The 18,835-nt window shown below is 37.3% G+C and overlaps 1 protein-coding gene across 13 annotated transcripts in view; it reads right to left on the bottom strand.

Annotated features, from left to right (window-relative positions):
- PUM2 (pumilio RNA binding family member 2) overlaps positions 1 to 18,835 on the bottom strand; it is a 106,695-nt gene that overhangs the window by 56,702 nt on the left and 31,158 nt on the right. For 12 of the 13 annotated variants that reach the window (XM_050754172.1, XM_050754180.1, XM_050754168.1 and 9 more), the window contains exons 3-7: positions 17,215 to 17,323; positions 9,992 to 10,179; positions 9,254 to 9,423; positions 5,415 to 5,685; positions 5,073 to 5,166 (exon numbers count right to left, since the gene is read on the bottom strand). In XM_050754172.1, coding sequence (XP_050610129.1) covers positions 5,073 to 5,166; positions 5,415 to 5,685; positions 9,254 to 9,423; positions 9,992 to 10,179; positions 17,215 to 17,323 — 832 coding nt within the window. Of the gene's footprint in view, positions 1 to 5,072; positions 5,167 to 5,414; positions 5,686 to 9,253; positions 9,424 to 9,991; positions 10,180 to 17,203; positions 17,324 to 18,835 lie in introns of all 13 variants that reach the window. The other variant, XM_050754175.1, reaches the window with a different exon arrangement.

Here is an 18,835-nt window from a genome sequence, read left to right as displayed (position 1 = left end):
CTGCTTATAAGATAACACAACTGGCTGACATCAGTTAAAACCAACATGGCCGACTGCAGTCTGTGCAGAACAAGCTTGCTGACATCACAGCCCAAATTTCCACCATGTTTCATACTAACTCTCCTGCAATCTGCACATGCGACCCATCGGGAGGCATGAAGAGATAGCTGTGCATGCTAAGGACTTTCCAGGCCTCCCTTTTCTTCCACCAATCACTAAATAATCTCAAAATCCATCCCCTAAGGCCTTTTTAATAAAAATTACTCCCTTAAAGCCAGCACAGAAAGATAAAATTGAGCTGGACTCCTGTCTCCTTGTTGGTTGACCTACAAAAAAAGCTTTTCTTTTCTCAAAAACCTGGTAGACAGCATTGCCTTCTACTGCATCAGGCAGTGAGCCCTTTTGCTCGGAAACAGTATGGTTGAGCAAGTCCTCCTCTTCCACTTTAATTTTAGTTTTCCATTAATTTTCTAGTTTTTTTGGGAGGATTGCTTGAGCCTGGGAGGTCGAGGCTGCAATCAGCCATGATCATGCCACTGCACTCCAAGCCTGGGTAACAGAAAAGTACCATTTACTTTTCTGAGACAAACATCAAAATCAAGCTTTCAAGTTTAAAAAAAAAAACCTGCTGGGATTCTGACCAAGAGTATATTAAATACACACATTAATTTAGGGAAAACTGACATTTTTATAATGCTGAGTTTTGCCCAGAAAAAAATCACGTGTCTCCATTTATTCAAGACTTCTGGGAAAGTTTACAGTTTTCTTTACAAATACTTTGTACATTTTTACTTACTCCCTAATTCATTCCATAGCTTTTCATTTCTCCTTTATATATCCCATGTCTTGATTACCACAGGGAATTTCAGTGTTCTGGGCGACCAACTACGTTTTATTTCCTAATTCATTTAGTGGTAGGTGATAGCCAATAATGCAGCTCACCTAGAACTATTTTTTCAATGACTTATTTACAAGACCATGAAATGGCTCCTTTTCACAGCAGTCTGTTAAGACTTTTGATGATCTCTGATGGCTCACACATCCTTTATCTCTTAAGGTTCGGAATACACTCTTATGTTCTTTGCACAACTTTAAAGTTCCCTTCCCTATCTTAGAACCCTGCGACATGTTTTCTGGCTCATCTTTCTTGTTTGTACTGTCATTTTCGTTTGGAACATTATCTTACATGAGAGTTTCTTGTGCACTCAATTGTCCATTATGTGGTATCAGAATTATTGCCTCAACTACATACTACAGGATCAAATCTCCAAGCCAAGTCTTTTATTAGCTGGAGGAGTTCTTACATGGTTACTATAACTCAAACCCCAATGCCTGTACTGCATAGGCCCATTTTGGTTTGTTTATTCCTCTTCTAGCCATCTGCAGGTCACCTGGCTTTATTCCCAATTTACCCCCATATGGATTCTCCCTCAACTCCTCGTACTCTAGGAACTCCACAATCAACTACACAACCCTGCCTTTTTGTTTTCATTCTATCCTATCTATTATTTCTATCTGGTCGAGTACATGGGTTAAGCCTGTGTCTTACCTATTTTTGTACAAACTAGCTAAGAATAGTTTTAGTATTTTTAAATGGTTCAAAAAAATAAAATTCAAACACATGAAAATTATTTGAAATTCTTATTTCAGTACCCATAAGTGAAGTTTTACTGGAACACAGCAATATTTATGCATCATCTAATGACCATTTTCATGCTTTACCAGCACAGTGGAGTGGTCGTGACTGAACCCATATGGGATGCAAAGCTTTAAATATTCAACAGCCCTTTGTAGAGAAGACATTTGTCGACTCACACTCTAAAAATTTTCCACATATAGTCACTGTGCATTTAAAAATGTGACTAGTTTGAGATCAGCTATATTCAAAGCTGACTTGAGATCAGCTATATTTCAAAAACAATATGAAGAAAATGCAAAAATTCTCATCAGTAAGTTCCATACTGATTATATTTTGCAATATTTTGGATACGAGCTAAATAAAATATTCAAATTAATTTCACCTATTTTTAATTTTTAAAAATGCAATTACTAAATAACTGCAAATTATATGGTACATATTATACATTTTTCTATTGACTAGTCCTTTTCTAAATGAGCTACTGGCCAGCTAACAGGTGACCAGGCAAACTTGGATCAAAAAGATTGTCAACAATGAATACGCTTAACTGTGGAATTGAGTTAAAATGTGGGGTCAATTTTGATAAATTATGCTTTCTAGGTTTTCAAATTTATTTATATTAGGTTTCACACACAAAAAAGTTCTGCCACATCTTTAAAGATTACTTGTCCAATATTATTAAAATACTCTAAGGCATTAAAATAAAAGAGAAATAGCTGGGCTGGGTGCAGTGGCTCATGTCTATAATCTCAGCACTTTGGGAGGCCAAGTCACTGGATTACTTGAGCCCAGGAGTTTGAGACCAGCCTGGGCAATAGGGTGAATCCCCATCTCTACAAAAAATGCACCAGGCATCGTTGGTCCAGCCTATAGTCCCAAGCTACCTTGGAGGCTGAGATGAAAGGACTGCTTCAGCCTAGGAAGTTGAGGCTGTACCACTGCACTCCAGTCTGGGTGACAGTAAGACGCTGTGTTGGGCGGGGTGGGGGAGAAAGACCTATCTAAAATTATTTTTGTGAAGCAAGAATGCTGACACCAAAAAATGTCAAAAACCTGCAAATACAGAGACTAATTTCAGCTAACTATATAGATGCAAAAATCCTAAATGAAATACTAGCAAATTAAAAGGGTAATGTTAAAAGAAATAATAATTGTTATATACAAGTCTTTTTATTCCAAGAATGGGAAGATGATTCAATTATTTTAAATTATCATTCATGAAATCTGATACATGGTACTTGAGTTTTCAAAGATAACACTTTAAAGCTACAATGAAAGACAGGAAGAAAGTCATTTACGATAACAAAACATAAAATAAACTTAAAATATGCAAACCCGTGTAAGAAAAATTTTAAAGTACTCAAATGACACTACAGTAAACTTGAACAAAAATAAAGACACATCATGCCCTGGACAAGAATACTTGATGTCAGCAGGGCACGGTGGCTTACGCCTCTAATCCCAGCACTTTAGGAGGTTGAGGTGGGTGGATCACTTGAGCTCAGGACCAGCCTGGGCAACATGGTGAAACCCTGTCTCTACAAAAAATTAGCCAGGTGTGGTGGCGTGTGCCTGTGGTCCCAGCTACTCGGGAGGCTGAGGTGAAAGGATCACTCGAGCCCAGAAGGCAACAGTTGCAGTGAGCCAAGACTGCACCACGGCACTCCAGGCTGGGTGAAACACTGAGACCCCTTGTCAAAAAAACAAGAACAACGACGACAACAAAAGCTGATGCTTGATGTCATAAAGATGTCAAATTTCCCTAAGTAAATTACAAAATTTAACCCTATCTTCTGGAAGTAGATAAGCTAATTTTGAAGTTCATACAAAAAAGCAAATAAGAACCAAAAACTTAAAACTCCAAAAAAAGAAGAGTAATAGATGTTTAGCCTGTCAAATACTATAACATAAAGCCTCAAGAAATAAAAACTGTTGTGCTATCCATGAATAGACAGGAATCAGTACATTTCTAACATAAGAGGACAAATGAGGGATAAAGGGGGTGGGGAAAAAAAGAGGAAAGAGAGAGGGAAAAAGAGGAATGAAACAGGGCCAGAGGACATGCTATAATTGGCACTCATATATATATGTGGACTTGTTTTTGTTTTTTGAGCGGAGTCTATCTCTGTCACTTAGGCTGGAATGCAGTGGTGCAATCTTGGTTCACTGCAGCCTCTGCCTCCCAAGTTCAAGCAATTCTCCTGCCTCAGACACCCAAGTAGCCGGGATTACAGACTCCCACTGCCATGCCCAGCTAATTTTTCTAATTTTGCAGAGACAGGGTTTTACCACGTTGGCCAGGCTGGTCTTGAACTCCTGACCTCAGGCGATCCACCTGCGTCGGCCTCCCAAAGTGCTGGGATTAAAGGAGGGCACCACCGTGCAGCCTGACATTTTTGATGAAAACAAAAAATAGGCCAGACATGGCGACTCACACCTGCAATCCCAGCACTTTGAGAGGCCAAGGGGGGGGTTGTGATCACCTGAGATCAGGAGTTCGAGACCAGCCTGGCTAACATGGTAAAATCCCCGTCTCTACTAAAAATACAAACATTAGCCAGGTGTGGTGGCAGGCACCTGTGATCCCAGCTACTCAGAAGGCTGAGGCAGGAGAATCTCTTAAACCCAGGAGGTGGAGGCTGCAGTGAGCCGAGACGGCGCCACTGTATTCCAGCCTGGGTGAGAGTGAGACTCTGTCTCCAAAACAAACAAACAAACAAAAAAAACCGAAAAATAAAAATTAGGGCTTACGAAGCCTTACTGCACTAACATGGAACAATATGACATTAAGGAAAGAGAACCCCCTTCCACAGACTGATGTTGAATAGTATTCATACAAACCCAAAATCAGACCGGCTTTTATAAAAATGGTTACACAAATCCACACGTGATAAACAATATCATATTACTGTTTTTGATACTGCTATAATTATTTAAGTGTAGCCATTAGGGGAAACTGGGTAAAGGGTATAGGGAAATTATTCCCATATTATTACTGTGGGAGGTAGGGGGGAGACCCAGTACAGACAACATAATGTACCAAGCTTAAATACTAGCAGATTAAAAGTCAAAGACCAAATAACTTCGTGGAAAAAAATATTTTACGAAAAAATTTAAATGAACATACTGACTTGATAATGGACACAAATAACTAAATTTGAATTTCCAGGTGTTTGACTTTCTCAACTTCACATTGGAGAAAAACTTACGTGATGACAACTTTTATAAAATTACAGATTTTTATTTAATTTAACTAGTGATGCAAATAATAATCAGAAACAATTCCCTAGTTAATGAATACCTTTGTCATACAACCTATTACTTGTTGATCTCAGATGTTTCAAAAAGTAACAAAACCTCACCAATCAGTAAATGAGAAGTGAAACATCCTAGATATTTTAACAAGACTTTGGTCAAAATGACGAAGACTCACCTATATGTGGCTGCTGAGCTGCTGCTAATGCATATTGCTGCTGTTGAGCTGCAGTTAACTGCTGAACTGTTAGTGCATTAGTCCTCTGAAAGAGCTATTAGGGAAAATATTTAACACAAAGATTAGTGTCAAAATCTTTCATTTCTAATTAGAAATCTGAATAAAACATTTTAAACTTTTTTTTTTGGGGGGGGGGAGCACTTTCTCAAATACAAGGACACTTTAATCAATAAAACATTTAGTACTCAAACACTCCTACCATTCTTTCAATGCCACATAGCACTTCAGGCTAAACCAGTATATAACTAAGAGGACGTTCTTAAAGAAAGAGCATGCTTTTACCTGCTGCTGGGAATTGTAGTCAAAAAGGCCTACAGTAGCTCCTGAAGAGTCCATTGGTACCTGATTACCAGGATAGTCAAACTGTAAGGATTCCAGACCAACTTGTTCCATGGCATCCAGATTCTGAGTTTCAGGATTTGAAAATTCTTCAACAAGTGGTTTATTAGCTGTAGGATTAGCAAGAGGCCCCAGTCCTTCTGAGGGATTAGTATTGGGGCCCAAGCGCTCAACTACTTCAGTTGGAGAGGCTTGACGACTTCCAGGAGTACGACTATATAAAGGAAATAGAAAAGCCTTATAAATAAAAGTAACAAGTCAAATGGTGAAATGGGAAAATAGAAAAATCATGAAGAACAAATGGTTATAAAATACAGTGAATAAGGCATTCTGGGTCACTATGCCATCTTATTGCATTTTTTTCTATTTAATATAACTTTCCTCTTAAGAGCTGGCATGATTTGAGGATTTTAAAAATATTATTAATGATTACTCTCTTCAATCTGAATAACATAAAGATATAACGCAATTTTACAGATTAGAAAAACTGGCCAGTATCACAACTTAGGCTTATACTACCTGAAATCGCTGTCTCAAGTCATAGTCACAAACAGTGTATAAACAGCAGATTATTAAGTGGCAAATACGAAAAAGCTCAAAACCAAAACCTACTTACCATACTGCTGTCCTGCCCCGCCAACACATAATTTTGCCATAACATCCTGCTTAATAATACTTAAGAAAAAAATTTGGCCATAAGAGATCATTATGGTCTTCATTATTTAAGGGGCCAAAATGTGAGATGCAACAGGAAAAGGGTACCATACATGGTAAGTCAAAAGGCTGACTCCTGACTTTGTCTTTTAAATATGATTTTGAGCAAGCCATGTCATCTTTCAAGCAGCAGTTTTCTTACTTAAGAGATGACCGGCCGGGCGCGGTGGCTCAAGCCTGTAATCCCAGCACTTTGGGAGGCCGAGACTGGTGGATCACGAGGTCAGGAGATCGAGACCATCCTGGCTAACACGGTGAAACCCCGTCTCTACTAAAAAATACAAAAAACTAGCCGGGCGAGGTGGCGGACGCCTGTAGTCCCAGCTACTCGGGAGGCTGAGGCAGGAGAATGGCGTGAACCCGGGAGGCGGAGCTTGCAGTGAGCTGAGATGCGGCCACTGCACTCCAGCCTGGGCGGCAGAGCGAGACTCCGTCTCAAAAAAAAAAAAAAAAAAAAAAAAAAAAAGAGATGACCTTTTGATTCCAACTAATAAGAACAAAAGAAACTATTTGTGAAAGTCCTCTATGAAAGCCCTCTAAAGACAATGTTTATTATACCAAATAGTTCAGTTGAAACCATCAGAAAGATATGGAAATGTATGACATTTATCAAAAATTAAGTATACACAGCAAGAAAAGGATCTTTCTACATAAAAAATAGAAAAAGGGACCTTACTACTATATGGCCTCCTTAATTTTCACAAGGAATTAATTAACACTGGACTAAATTTTAAGTACTGGCTTCTCTTTTTACTAACCACCTTCATGGTGTAAACTTACATTTCTAGCTCATGACCAATCCTCATTTATAGCTTATCTTATACATAAATATTTTATATAGGATCCTTTCCTTTGTAAGAAAGAGTTTATTGTTCAGAGTAACTATGCATTCAACAGGATATTCAAGCATGAGTACATTAAGTAAATGGCACTGTTCTACCTGGCTTTTAATGCCAGTTGCTACATCTATCTAACTCTTCCCAACTTCAGGTGGTCTGGATTCGAATAAATTTGCTAACATATAGTTTACAAAGCAATTTCTTGATTACAAGAATTGTTCTCTATAGGTATATAAGCAAACTTAACATTTCATTTAAACATCAACCATTTTGTCCTAGCAAAATCAGAAGATTTCAAACTCCTTTCCCTTTAAACCACACCTAATTTTGTATGTGAACATTCCAAAGGCTCATTTTTCATTTGGAACGTATGGAAAGAAAAAACTGAAAGGATTTTCTTTAAAATCAGCCAATTTTTCTTTAAAAAAGTAAGTGTCGGCCGGGCGCGGTGGCTCAAGCCTGTAATCCCAGCACTTTGGGAGGCCGAGACGGGCGGATCACGAGGTCAGGAGATCGAGACCATCCTGGTTGGCACGGTGAAACCCCGTCTCTAGTAAAAAATACAAAAAAAATAGCCGGGTGAGGTGGCGGGTGCCTGTAGTCCCAGCTACTCGGGAGGCTGAGGCAGGAGAATGGCGTAAACCCGGGAGGCGGAGCTTGCAGTGAGCCGAGATCCGGCCACTGCACTCCAGTCTCGGCGACAGAGCAAGACTCCGTCTCAAAAAAAAAAAAAAAAAAAAAAAAAAAAAGTAAGTGTCCAATAGTTATGTTATTGATTTCTGTTATACTCCAATAATGTACATATTGATGACATATCAGTTAATGTAGAAATTAATGATGTGCTGGCATAGTGACCATATGACCACAGCTGTTTGTGTTAATACATTTTAACACTGTCAAGTAATAACTAATACTGTATCTAAAATAATTAGTAATTTAAAACACATATCTAAAACTTAATGGAATAAAATTAGAATGCTAATAAATGTAAAATCCACATTAATATTTCAGGGGAGAAGTATAACCTCTCACACAAAGTAACTCATATAAAACAAAAATAGAGGACATTATGAAAAAAAGTAATGCTATCAGTGGTGCTATTTTCTTGCTATAGTTAATGGTGTATTAACACTTCAATTATAAATGTATACTCTGAAGGGTTTATCATCAACTGAATTTTAAATGCATTTCCTTAACTAAAACTTAGATTAGGTAATAGTGAAGAACAAACTCAGAATAAAGTTCTAAATCTGAATAACATTAAATGTATTTCTTGTCAAAAGAGGTTTACTGGTTTTGGATGCTTTTTTGCACTCAGAACAGATAGAAATGGCACTGTTTTTAAGAAGCATTGTTACTTTGCTTTTGATAATAAAAGGCAATAAATGTAAAAGAATACCACCCACCATATACCTAATACTCTTTTATGTAAGATTCCACGGTCAGAGGACCTCAAAGAAACAGCTCATTTTCAGATACAGGCTCCAAAGCACCTCATTATTGAAATATTACAGAAAATCAATACAAAGAAACAATTCCCTAATATGTAGATAAAGGTACACTGTCTAATCTAAGACCAAAGGCTAAAGTACTTATTTAACTGCCATAAAAAGACAATAAAAAGCTACATAAAAAGACAACAAAAAGCTATAATATAAAAAATTATGAGCTTAAAGCTAACTTTTAAAAGTCTCTAATATGCTCCCCACTTGCGATTTGCAGGAATAATCTTAAGTATTAGCACAAACTCATATATTGTAAGAAAGATTACTACTCCTAAGCTAATTTTGTCTCCTCTTTTCTAAGATTAAAAGTTAAATGGGAGGCAGGGCATAAATACTCAGAAGGAAGAAAACTCCACTGAAAGGTGCTCAAAAGCACTCCCAAGAGGGAAAAAAAAATCAGAGTAAACCTACACTTCACTAAAATTTAACAGAAAGGAAAAAGTTCAAATTTGGACTATTATATTAACAGAAAAGTAAGTGCAGCTTCTAACATTACTCCTTCAACAGAATGCACCGTTTCAGAGGCTGGTTTGAAGATTATTTTTTTTAAATGGTTCATAATCACAAATTTTCTTTATAGTAAAAAAATAAAATTTGTCCAGATTAACACAAAGTTCAAAGGAAATAAACCTAAATGATGAAAATGTCTAAATCAGTCACATCAACTAATAGTAGTAATCCCTAAAAAGATACGCTTTTCTTCTTGAGAAAGTTAAAATCTTACTTAAAATCTTTGCAATCGGCATCCATTCCATTTGGCAAACCTCTGCCATTTATTTTAGAATCATCATCATCTCCTTGTTTAAGATCTCTGTTTTGGTCCTCCTCAAATGGAGAAGCCTTGCCTTTTTGATCTCCTTTCTCAGGTCCATCTGTTTCAGCATCTCTAGTGCCCTGAGGAAAAAGAATCTGTTTGATTCTGAATATTTAATAGAACACAAAAATAAAAGGCACCATAAGGTGACCTAACACTACACTACAGTGCATGTAAACAATAAAAGCATTGAATCTTATTTAATTTAGTAGTCAATTAATTCATCAAAGGCCCAAAAATTGAGTACAAACTAGTTATTTATAACAGAAGGGCTAAGGCAACCTTAACTATAGCGGTGCTGGAAAAGCAGTTAACACCACAAACTAGATTAAAATAATGAGTAGAAGATTTTGTTTAGCTACTTTCACATCAAGCACTACCAGGAATAAGCAATTTTAATTTTGCAGATTATGTTTTAAAATTAGTATGATTTGACTTCTGTAACATGGTTCAAATCATACATATTTCCAATGGTTCTATCATTTCACCTTCTTCAAGTGGCTAAGCAGAAAAATAGCAATAATAGTTACAAAATTTCCCTTAGCTATAGGAAGGGCACAGAAAAATAAACTGAATTAAAAATAAAAAGTAATGTAACCAAATAACTCTCAAGCAAATATTAAATATTTCTTTATTCAAAATACTTACAAAATTTCCCTTCCTAAATCGAGAATCCAATTTATCAGCAGGAGAAGAACTTAATACATATTCTACCATGCTCACACCAAGGCCTCCACTTTCTGATCGCGGAGACAGTATTGCATTTACTTCACTGTTTCCATGAAAACCCTGTCCAGATCTTCTCTGTACCATAATAGGCTGGGACATTGAATGGTCTGTTTGGAAGAAAAAATACAATTACATACATGTACTTTTAAGTTAAACAAAATGTAGTTACACAAATTAATATACTGAAGAAAAATCAGCACATTGCTTTATTTTCAATGTTATTACTATAATCTTTAAAGTTCTTCATAGGACACAAACAAATGGAAGAACATTCCATGCTCATGGCTAGGAAGAATCAGTATTGTGAAAATGGCCCCACTACCCAAGGTAATTTATAGATTCAATGCTATCCCCATCAAGCTACCACTGACTTTCTTCATAAAATTAGATAAAACTACTTTAAATTTCATATGAAACCATAAAAGAGCCCATACAGCCAAGACAATCCTAAGCAAAAAGAACAAAGTTGGAGGCATCACGCTACCTGACTTCAAACTATACTACAAGGCTACAGTAACCAAAACAGCACGGTACTGGTACCAAAACAGATATATAGACCAATGGAACAGAACAGAGGCCTCAAAAATAACACATCTATAGCCATCTGATCTTTGACAAATCTGACAAAAACAAGAAATGGGGAAAGGATTCCCTATTTAATAAATGGTGCTAGGAAAATTGGCTAGCCATATGTAGAAAGCTGAAACTGGATCCCTTCCTTACAACTTATACAAAAATTAACTCAAGATGGATTAAAGACTTACATATAAGACCTAAAACCATAAAAACCCCAGAAGAAAACCTAGGCAATACCATTCAGGACGTAGGCATGGGCAAAGACTTCATGACTAAAACACCAAAAGCAATGGCAACAAAAGCCAAAATTGGCAAATGGGATCTAATTAAACTAACGAGCTTCTGCACAGCAAAATAAACTATCATCTGAGTGAACAGGCAGCCAACAGAATGGGGGAAAATTTTTGCAATCTATCCATTCAACAAAGGGCTAATACCCAGAATCTACAAAGAACTTAAATAAATTTGAAAGAAAAAAACACCCCATCAAAAAGTGGGTGAAAGATATAATCAGATACTTCTCAAAAGACATTTATGCAGCCAACAGATACATGAAAAAATGCTCATCACCACTGGTCATCAGAGAAATGCAAATCAAAACAACAATGAGAAACCATCTCACGCAAGTTAGAATGGCGAGCACTAAAAAGTCAGTAAACAACAGATGGTGGAGAGGATATGCAGAAATAGGAACGCTTTTACACTGTTGGTGGCAGTGTAAATGAGTTCAACCATTGTGGAAGACAGTGTGGCGATTCCTCAAGGATCTAGAACCAGAAATATCATTTGACTCAGTAATCTCATTACTGGGTATATACCCAAAGGATTACAAATCATGCTATTATAAAAACACATGCACATATATGTTTATTGCAGCAACCCAAATGTCCAGGAATAATAGGCTGGATAAAGAAAACGTGGCACACAGACACCATGGAATACTATGCAGCCATAAAAAAGGATGAGTTGATGTCCTTTGCAGGGACATGGATGAAGCTGGAAACCATCATTCTCAGCAAAATATCACAAGGACAGAAAACCCAACACTGCATGTTCTCACTCATAAGTAGGAGTTGAACAATGAGAACACATGGACCCAGGGAGGGGAACATCACACACCTGGGCCTGTTGGGGGTTGCGGGGCTGGAGGAGGGATAGCGTTAGAAGAAATACCTAATGTAAATGACGAGTTGATGGGTGCAGCAAACCAACATGGCACATGTATACCTATGTAATAAACCTGTGCTTTGTGCACGTGTACCCTAGAACTTAAAGTATAATAATAATAAAAAAAAACATAAAAAATAAATAAAAAGCTCTCCATCTGGTTGAGACTAACTGGCTGGAGCACATATCTTGAAAATACAGATGGAAAGAGCCATTTGGCAATAAACAGATAAAAACCTATGTTAAGAACAGTACAACCAAAAAGGTCAATAAAGGTAGACACAGTACCCAAAGGATACTACCTGAAGGATCAGTTGCTTATAAACATCATTTTAAAAAGTTAACCTTCTTTTGACAATTTGTAACGATTCATAACATAAACCTTCAGGGATAAAACCTAGAAGAGGCTGGACAGCAGGGGCTCATATCTGTTATCCCAGCACTTCGGGAAGCTGAGGAGGATCACTTGGGCAGAGGAGTTTAAGACTAGCATGGGAAACATGGTGAGTTCCCATCTCTACCAAAAGTTTAAAAATTAGCCAAGCATGGCAGCACAGGTCTGTAGTCCCAGCTACTCAGGAGCTGAGAGCTGAGGTGGGAAGATTACTTGAACCCAGGAGGTTGAGGCTGCAGTGAGCCATGTTCACACCACTGCACTCCGCTCTGGGTGACAGAGTGAGATTCTGTCTCAAAAAAAAAAAAAAAAAAAAAAAAAAGCCAGAGGCAGTCACTCACTCCTGTAATCAGTACTTTGGGAGACTGAGGCAGGTGGACTGCTTGAGCTCAGGAGTTCAAGACCAGCCTGGACAAAAAGGCGAAACCCCATCTCTACTGAGAATACAAAAATTAGCTGGACATGGTGACAGGCACTTAATAGTCCCAGCTACTAAGGAGGCTGATGAGGTGAAAGTATTGCCTGAGCCAGGGAGGTCAAGGCTTTGGTGGGCCTTGATTGTGCCACTGCACTCCAGCCTGGGTGACACAGGAGACTCTGCTCCTCACTGCAAATAAACAAATTAAAATAATAAAATAAAATAAACTTTCAATTTGGCAGAAACACTTCTCAAGTTCACAGTTATGCACTGGATAGAACAGAACTCATGACTGTAACGCTATAATCACAAATGAGTAAGTCCGGAAAAATCAGTAATACTACAGAATTTTCCATTCTTGGTTTAAAAAAAACTAAATTATCTTCTAGCTTAAAAGTTTTCCATTTATTTTAAAACAAAATTATTCATTTGATATATTTTTTTCTCCATACTTTTGGAATGAAAAGTAAAGGTAGTATTTAAGATTTGAGAGTTAATGGAATACAAATACAGTAACACATTTGAGGCAACATTCAAACAGTTTTTGCTGGAAACTTTTTTGAAAGAACCCATAAGCTACCAGCTACCTCTGGATTGTTTGTGACAGGTATAACACTCAATATTTAAACTACTGAGGCTGAAATTTCATACTGGTAGCCAGTCATCATTTTATTAACTGTAATAATTTTGAAATGATTGCCATGTTTGTTAAACCAAATCAAAACATTTCCATTTCAGTATCTGCATCCATAAGAGATTAGTCATTATATCCTCTCTTTCAATCATTCATCCATTCATTATACAGTTGAAACATTGATTCATTCTCTTGTATGCTAAGCAATGACCTATATCTGAGGAATCCGAGAACAAAACAGTCTGTTCTCAAGAGTATAGGTTTAATAAAAGGCAATTAGAATAGAATAAAAGAGCTTCAACCAAAATATAATCCATGACACCATGAGATCTGAAAGATGGGCATTCAAGTCCAACAGAGCTTTAAGTAAAAAGTAAAATTTAAGGAAAAAAAAAAAAGCAAAAATAAGAAAGATGGGCATCAATCCTTCTAAGTCTTAGAATCAATGCCACCAAAGGAAGTGTGCTTCCTTTTTTTTTTTTTTTTTTTGGTGGGAAGGTGCAGGGTCTTACTATATTGCCCAGCTGGTCTCAAACTCGTGGCCTCAAGCATCTGCCAGCCTTGATCTCCTAAAGTGCTGTAATTACAGATGGAAGTGAAATTTCAGCTGATAATGAAGGGTTAAAAAAAGGTAACCAATGGGGAGGTGGGAGTGACAGGACATTTCAGTTACAGAAACCAGAAAGTTCAAATGCCAAGAAGTGCTGGAGAACATAATGAACTTGATAATCACAAGTAATGTGGTTCTGCTGAGAGGGAGTATGTCAAGTGTCCTGCAGTCATAGAAAGAGACTCTCTTAGAAAGACAATTCCTTGAGAACAAGAAGGTGTTATGCATATTTCTATGTGTCTGGCATTCAATAAATGTTCGCTAGGTAAACAAAATTCCATTCATTTCTAATTTTCTCATGGTTTCTAGTAAAAGACAAACACTCATCTTCAAAATGTTATGAGAGTTGGGAGAAGAGGGGCACAAAAAATTGAAATCATAAATTTCACGGTTTCCCTATCATCTATCTTCAAATAATCTCTCTTTGTCATGCTGTGCTCAGGATGCTTTGCTTTTCAACACCTCAAAAAATCTTTGGTTGGCTGGGCACAGTGGCTCATGCCTTTAATCACAGCACTTTGGGAGGCTAAGGCAGGCAGATTGTTTGAGCTCCTCAGGAGTTCGAGACCAGCCTCGGCAACATGGTGAAACCCCATCTCTACCAAAAATATAAAAATTAGCCAGCCTTATAAGCTGGTCTTAGGGAAAAAAAAGAAGATAAAAGATTTTAAAAATCTTTGGTTCTCATTCTGGTAAATAAGTTGTGCATTCAACTTTCAAATCATGTCCATCAACCAAGTTATCAAGCACACATGCTCTCAGCAAGAAATATGCCTTTTGTAGCAAAGATATATCCCAGTCCAAATTACTAAATATTTAAAATTATGAGTCTAACCTAATATAGGTTAATTCTAATTCAGAAAAATAAAGGTCAAGGGACCCTTGAGGACAAGCATCATGTCATTTATCTTTATATTCTCCAAACCTGGCATATTATGCATTACATATTAGTTGAACTCAAAGGAAATTTACAATATTTTAAGAAAATTTCTGTCTAAATTACTTGTTGCCAACATTTGCAACCTACTTTGTTGAAATCACCACATTTTCCAGACCTTAACCTTTTAGATTTTAGCTTTTTGGCAATTATTTTAACAGTAATGAAATGAAACACCATATAGAAGCATTAAATCTTCTAATATATTTTCATGATTTAGAGAATAAGAAAATATCTCGTGATTAATACTGAAAAAATAATGATAATTGGGTAATTATCATGCAAAACTTGTTTTCATTATTACTTTGGTCATTCTGCAGAGCTTAAGCAAACTGTATTAACTTAAATAAAAAAAGGAAAATATTTGTAAAATACATGATCTAGCTGGACGCCTCTCAGATTTTACTAACTGGAAACATTTTAAAATATAATCAGTAAAAAGATATGCTAACTACTTTAACACAACTATGGGCCGAACAAGGTGGCTCACGCCTGAGGCAGGAGGATCACTTGAAGGCAGAAATTCCGAGACCAGCCTGGGCAACATAGTGAGACCCCATCTCTAAAAAAAAAAAAAAAAAAAGTTTTAAAAACTAGCCAGACCTGGCCAGGCATGATGGCTCATGCCCTAATCCCAGCACTTTGGGAGGCTGAGGTGGGCAGATCACCTGAGGTAAGATTTCAAGACCAGCCTGGCCAACATGGTGAAACCCCGTCTCTACTAAAAATATGAAAATTAGCAGGGTGTGGTGGCAGGTACCTATTATCCCAGCTACTCAGGAGGCTGAGGCAGGAGAATCACTTGAACCTGGGAGGCGGAGTTTGCAGTGAGCCAAGATTGGGCCACTGCACTCCAGCCTGGGCGACAGAATGAGACTTCGTCTCAGGGAAAAAAAAAATAAAGAAAAATTAGCCAGATGTGATGGTGTGAGCCTGTAGTCCTAGCTACTCGGGAGGAGGACGTGGAAGGATCTTTTTGGCCCAAAAGTTTGAGACAGCAGCGAGCTAAGATCGTGCCACTGCACACCAGCCTAGGCAACAGAGCAACACCCTCTTAAAAAGAAAAAAAAGCATTTAACTACGATCTTTAATTTGCCAACACTGTCACTCCTGCATGTTATACTCCTTATACACCAGCTAATTTTCCCTTAACAGTTTCTTAGACCTAAGCCTCTCCCCATTACTTATGAAGTCAAAATCAAAACATTTAAAGATCTGCTCCCTTTCTGGGAGCTCTATCTTACCAAGACAGTCTACTACTTCCTTCCTGGGTGTGGCAGATATCTAATAAAGCTAGGCTGACCTGCAATTAAATAAATCAGTCACGATCATCTAGCACAAATTAAGACTAAAAATTTCTACGGTTAATCTATCCTCCATTTTAAATGAAAATTCAGAATTTTATTATTTTTAAACTTTTATTCTAGATTCGGGGGGGTACATGTGCAGGTTTGTTATATAGGTAAATTCATGTCACAGGGGTTTGGTGTACAGATTATTTCATTACTCAGGTACTAAAAATAGTACCTGACAGGTATTTTTTCTGATCCTCTCCCTCCATCCTCTACTCTCAAGGAAGACTCCATGTCGGTTGTTCTCCTCTTTGTGTCCCTGTGTTCTTGTTATTTAGCTCCCATCTAATAAGTGAGAACAAGCGGTATTTGATTTTCTGTTCCTTTGTTAGTTTGCTAAAGGTAATGGTCTCCAGCCCCATCCATGTTGCTGCAAAGGACATTATCTCACAACTTTTTTTCATGGCTGCGTAGTGTTCCATGGTGCATATGTACCAGATTTTCTTTATCCAGCCTACTGTTGATGGCCATTTAGATTTTTCCATGGTTTTGCTATTATGGAATAGTGCTGCTACGAACATACACGTGTGTGTCTTATGGTAGCACAATTTATATTCCTTGGGGTATATACCCAAAAAAGGGATTGCTGAATTGAATAATTTTGTTTTTACTTCTCTGAGGAATTGACACAATGCTTTCCACAATGGCTGAACTAATTTACATTCCCACTACTAGTGTATAAGTGGTCCTTTTTCACCACAACCTCACGAGCATCTTGTTTTTTAATAGCCACAGAATTTTACGATCAATTAAAAAAAAAACCCTTAATAAAATCTTACTGTGACAAATACTTCTAAAATTACATTTCTTAGCTGCCATTAAGAAAATGTGCATAGGGCTGGGTGTGGTGGCTCACGCCTATAATCTCAGCACTTTGGGAGGCCAAGGCAGGAGAATTTCATGAGCCCAGTTATTTGAGACCAGCCTGGGCAACACAGCGAAACTCTACAAAAATGCAAAAATTTGGAGACTCTGTCTGGAAAAAAAAAAAAAAAAGGTGCATATGACTTATAAAATGCTAAATATATTCATAATTCATATACCAGTAACTTACGAGAAGTTCCCCATGCAGTCTCTCTCCATTCATCATCCCCAAGAAATATGCCTTTTTGTCCATCTTTTGTTGAATCATCAGGTTCCCAAAACTTTTTGGTAGGCAAAAGCTATTTGGAGGAAAAATTACAGTTATTCTAATTACAAAGAATTAACATATAAGAAGTCTCAAACATATCAATTCTATGGATACATTAGTTTTCAATGCTAACGAAAATTCAGAATGACCTATTTTCTAAGTTGTTTTGTTGATAGTAAATTAACTCCCTACTTATTTTTGTGTGCTGGTGTTAATAATTCTAGACCTTAAACAAAAATCAAAATCTACTTCTGACTTTTTTCACTTTCCATACATTTTTATTACAATGTAAATTTATTCAAAAGGCTTATTAAATTTCTTACTCAATAACAGATTTAATAATCACATCCATAGGAATGATTAAACTTTTTCCTTCACTTAAACATCTTCCCCCTAGACCACCTCCTATCATATCTTCCAGAATAGAAAATATTTTTTCATTCTTAACTCAGTTATTCAATGGAAGTGAATTTCACACCTCTTACTAGCTGCTGAGTACTGTCAATCCCATAACAAAAAGCTATGGATGGTAGAAAACATGCATAGAAAAGAAACAATCTCAAGGCCCTGTGCTCTATCCAATACAGTGACATGCATAGAACATAAAAATTGCATTGCTACAATCATTCATTGATTATTCAAAATGAACATTTTGGGCAATTCTTATTCTTTAATATTCATTCATATCTCCCTACTGTCCCTGACGCTTAGGAGGTGGCCAACTTGGATATGTTTGTTTGAAAAGAACACACTGGTTTTCTGAGAAGTGCACTTAGCATTTTAAAGCAGCATTCATAAGACACCATCACTCTCAACCCTTAATTAGGTGCCCAGTCTTTTCAGTGCTAACAATAAAACCTGTGTATACTTCTATTAAACTTATCACACTCAATTACCTGTATGTTTACCTCTTAAGGGCACGGTCTGCTCATCTTCAGAGAGCTTACAAACATATAAACTTAGAACTCGGTAATACCTGAAATAGGTCTAAGATAAGATGTGTGTGTTTGTGTGTGTGACGTAGTAAACCATCAATAAAGGCAAAACTTGAGAAAATGCACAGTGTGTAGAATAGGGTGTAAGATGAAACATGTGGCAAGGTCAAAAGTTGATGCTAGCAAAGCTAACAGATGCCGGCAGATCAGATTATGAGGACCCTTAAAGACATGCTAAGGAAGTTAGATGTTCTACTGAAGCAACAGGGAACAGAGAAGAGTTAGCAAGGGTAACACTAGGTATTACAAAAAACTCAAGTTGTAAGTTTTAAGAATAACAAATAGAACAAGGAGATCAATTTTGGCAATTTATAATAAGAGGGCCAAGAGAGCAAGAACTACAAGAGGGTACTGGGTCAGACACAGTGGCTCACACCTGTAATCTCAGCACTTTGGGAGGCCTAAGCAGGTGGATCACGAGGTCAGGAGTTCAAGACCAGCCTGGCCAAGATGGTGAAACCCTGTCTCTACTAAAAATACAAAAATTAGCCGGGAGTGTTGGCCGGCACCTGTAATCCCGGCTACTCGGGAGGCTGAGGCAGAGAAGT

This window comes from Macaca thibetana, chromosome 13, assembly GCF_024542745.1.
Source record: "Macaca thibetana thibetana isolate TM-01 chromosome 13, ASM2454274v1, whole genome shotgun sequence".
In the NCBI taxonomy this organism is placed as follows: domain Eukaryota; kingdom Metazoa; phylum Chordata; class Mammalia; order Primates; family Cercopithecidae; genus Macaca; species Macaca thibetana.
Note: the sequence above shows the minus strand (reverse complement) of the source record. Positions and strands in the feature narration are given on the sequence as shown.